Source organism: Trichinella spiralis (genome assembly GCF_000181795.1).
Source record: "Trichinella spiralis strain ISS 195 chromosome Unknown Scfld4, whole genome shotgun sequence".
In the NCBI taxonomy this organism is placed as follows: Eukaryota; Metazoa; Nematoda; class Enoplea; order Trichinellida; family Trichinellidae; genus Trichinella; species Trichinella spiralis.
In genome coordinates this window covers 6,416,861-6,420,736 of record NW_003526943.1, presented here as the reverse complement: position 1 = coordinate 6,420,736, position 3,876 = coordinate 6,416,861, and the positions used below count along the sequence as shown (strand labels likewise).

At 34.3% G+C, this 3,876-nt stretch overlaps 1 protein-coding gene across 1 annotated transcript; it reads left to right on the top strand.

The window, feature by feature from the left end:
- Positions 1–3,405: 3,405 nt before the first annotated feature.
- On the top strand, positions 3,406–3,779 carry Tsp_01574 (conserved hypothetical protein). The gene is made up of 2 exons (XM_003377344.1): positions 3,406–3,554; positions 3,587–3,779. The coding sequence occupies exons 1-2, from the start codon at positions 3,406–3,408 to the stop codon at positions 3,777–3,779; spliced, it is 342 nt and encodes a 113-aa protein (XP_003377392.1).
- Positions 3,780–3,876: the final 97 nt, after the last annotated feature.

Below are 3,876 nucleotides of genomic sequence, written 5' to 3'. Positions count from 1 at the left end.
TCAAACAAAAAAACTGCTTTTCACTACCCATTAACAATTCATCAGGAAATCAGGTTATAATTATCAAGCTGCTGTTGGCCATTTATTATCAAGTAGAAAAAAAAATTTTTTTTTTCTTTTCATAAAAATATTTACAAGAAAATCTCGAAAGTGACGATGCTTTCAACATCTGCTTTCATTTAGGCATATTGGTAATAACAGAAAAAGTAATAAAAGACAAATAATTTGAATTAGCATTAACACAGTGAAAAAAATCAATTCATTTAAATGCTATCCAATGTTTAAACAAAGAAAATTAATAATGAAATATTTTGCATTTCCAACAAGTCGCCTACTGTAAGCCTCCTGACCGTTACCCCTACAATACCGGTACAGCTGTGCTGGGATGCGCATATAATAAAAATTTTCGTTGACCAAGTGCTATTGCAATGGCATGCGAACAGAAAAGCAATTTAATTTCCATCAATTGAACGCCAGCGACAATTTCTACTATCACCGTTCCACTTTGGCAAAAATGACAAAGCAACGTTGCCCCATTGCAAAAGGGAACACCAACAGCAACAACAAGCGGATTTCAGAAGAAGCAAACTACGAAAGTTGTACACTTGTTTCATGATGAAGCTACTTTTTGCATTAATACTAAAAAAATATAAGTTGCGTGGAAAATTTTCAAACATGGTATAATCTTGCTTTGGATAAGATTAAGAAAATGGAAAAGGGAAATTTGAAAATTTGCTAAAATTATAAACAACATCAGAAAAACCTCTTCTTCCTCAACTGTCAAATATTTCTCAGTGTTCTACTTCCTTACGTATACGGTAAAATCTGCGAAAAAAGAACAAACAAGAACCAACCAACCAAACACGCAAAAAATAACTGATGATTATTTCTCCCTTTTCAAATTATGTATATATATTTTTTGACGTCACGTCACGTCAGCCAGCTCTGAAAGAAAACAAGCATACAAACAAACAAACAAACTGCTAATACATCTATCTGTTGACGGTATTTCACAACACCAAAAATAAACAAATAAACACGAATAAATTACAATTTTCTTACCAACTTGGAACAGAAATTTATTAATTAGGAAAAATTATCATAATCAATTCGTAGAAGAAAATAAATCTATTTATTGCAAGCATTAGCAAAAAGAAAATTTGCTCATCTCATCTGCTTGCTATTTTGCATTGTTGCAATGGAGATACAAATTTGAACAAACAAAAGAGAATTTTTAAATATTAAAAAAAACAAAAACAAATTTTGTATAAATAATATATATATATACTGATGCAATATTTGCTTTTTATCGTTGCTTTTCATGCAAACAGAACAACGCCATAGCTGTACTATTACTATTTGCCGTGCATTTGATAGAATAAAAGCAACACGAAATGCAATGCAAATAAAGTACAAACATATGATTTAAACAGTAAAACAACCAAATCATATTTTTCAATTTCAAAATAGTAGATAATTTTCGTGATGTTTTTTGTTGAACTAATTCCAACTTTGTTCATATTTGTTGATGGAAAATTAATAATAAAAGAATAATATGCATAAGAGGAGATGAAATATGACTATTTGACAATGTTAATTAGTAGTTGTATTACTGTCGTCCTCAGTCATTGACATCCGAACAAAAGAGAAGAAAGCATACGGATGGAAAAAAACAAGCCATATCCGGTAGGGTCAGAGAGTCAGAGGCCAAGAAAAAAGAGAAAGAGAGAGAGAGATCGACCGAAATAATATATATTTTCGCAGTGTGGTGATTGTTTGTCGTCTAGTTGAAGCAAACGCAGAAAGCTGAGCACACGAGAGACAGGGAGAGAGAGGTCGTGTCAAATATTAGCAACATCAACAACTAATGATAATAATAGCATATGCGTGGTGCTTGGCCGCTGGCTATACTAGCTTATTTGCGAACCGAGCAAATATCCAAATATGGAAAATGGAATAATAATAATAATAATAAATTAAAATTCACTTACACAGAATTGAACAAATACGCCTTGCCTTGACTGCCTTGAAATGACTGAAAATTACCATAATAGCATGATTAGAAAAGAACGATATTAAATATTTGTAAAGATGAAAAGAAAGAAAGAAAGAATGAATGAATGAATGGAGAGTTTATTGAAAATAATGGAATAAAATTTACTCACCTTGGAAATGAGTTCGTCGTGATTTGCCAAATGGGCGCGGCAATGCACGCAGCTGTACGTACGGCCACCAGACGGCAGATAAGCTTGGAAAGTTTTCATTGCACTTTTCTATTCTAGTTTATTTCAAATTTCTTCTCACCACAACACACACACACACTGTCGGGTAATGAATTTTCACTTTTCTCAATATTCAACTTCAAGATGTATGTATGTACGTACGTAGGTATGCGTTTTTCTTCTTCTGTTTGCAAAAAAAAATCTCCTTTTCCAACAATTTCTTTTCTTCACAAAAACAAACAAACAACCAAACAAACAAACAAGGAAAAATACTGGCGACAGTCCAAGTCGACGAACACGTCGCGCTGCAAATGAACCACAGCAACTGAAGCATAAAGAAGAAATTATATATATATATATATCTATATGTATGTATGTATGCAAAATATATATATATATAAAGTCACGCGCTTGTATGAAATTATAATATACAATATAGATAATATCATGTATTTTTGTAATATTTAAACATAATCAAAATATACATGAAATTAATTTTGGAGAAAAGTTTTGCACACGTTTCGCGACCCAATTTGGTAGCAAGAAAAGATGCCGTCGGTTAGCCGGTCACGTCACTACTGCTTGCTATACAGGCTGCAAAAAGCACGTGACCGCACGCCGCCGTTTAGACAAAGAGCTGATCAGCTGACTGCTGCGTGGCAATCTCGCTCGATCAATTCGACCGCTTGGCGGCGCGACAATCGCAAAAAGTCACGCCCACCTTGTCAAGCAGCCAATCAGAGGCGACATCGACATCACGAAGGCGTGACTTGAAACGTAGTTGGGAGAATTTTTCTGTTCGACGAAACTGTACTTTGATACAGCATTGAAAACAATAACAACAGCAGCAATTGCTACACCACTTGGAAGAGCAGCGAATATGAAAATGAACGAAAATACACAAACCATTTTTCTCGATGTGCAACCAAGCAAACGAGATAATTTTATACAGCACAGTTGCAAACTGTTTGGCAATGGAAAAATTTTTTTTTGCTTTGATCTTTTCTGCGAAATCAATTGCACAAGATAATACACGAGAAGTATACCAATACCGGATGTGTGAAGAAGTTGTGTGAAACCAAATGTTGTAAAGTTGACCGATGGCAAAAGTGACGTGTCGTTTGCAGCACCAACAGAGAAAAAGAGAAATCGAGAGAATGAGAGAAAGAGAGAGAGAAAGCTGATGAGAGGGGGAAAAATCAATCAGAAAATTTGCTGCTCAAGTGCAAGCACCACCACGATCACCACCACCAAGCAAGCCATGTTGGCTTTCATCAACATCAACAACAAACGCAGTATCTCATTCAATCGTTATCGTTGTTGTGTTGATACGTTGAAAAGCAAAAAAAAATAAAATAAAACAGAAAAAATATTCCATCATCAACAACACAAAAAGTTGAGGTGGAGCAAAAGCAAAAGCAAAAAAATATTATCAATCAACAGCAGCAGTGCAGAGATGATTTTTCACACATCCACAAAATCCTATATTACCACATTACAGTTTGTGCACAAAAGCATGCACTGATGAAGGCGAAGCCAATTTTCACCGTAAAGTAATTTGGTCATCAAACATCGTCTATGATCACATATCTTTCAAATCACCTGAAAAACTAAAAAAATGCCAAACCAACATTAGCATATGAAAGTGAACAAA

Excerpts from the sequence above, each read along its gene's own strand:
- Tsp_01574 (XM_003377344.1), top strand. The coding sequence starts at position 3,406 with ATGAGAGGGGGAAAAATCAATCAGAAAATTTGCTGCTCAAGTGCAAGC. Across the intron at positions 3,555-3,586 it reads TATCGTTGTTGTGTTGATAC|AAAAAATATTCCATCATCAA; the intron begins GTTGAAAAGCAA and ends AAAATAAAACAG.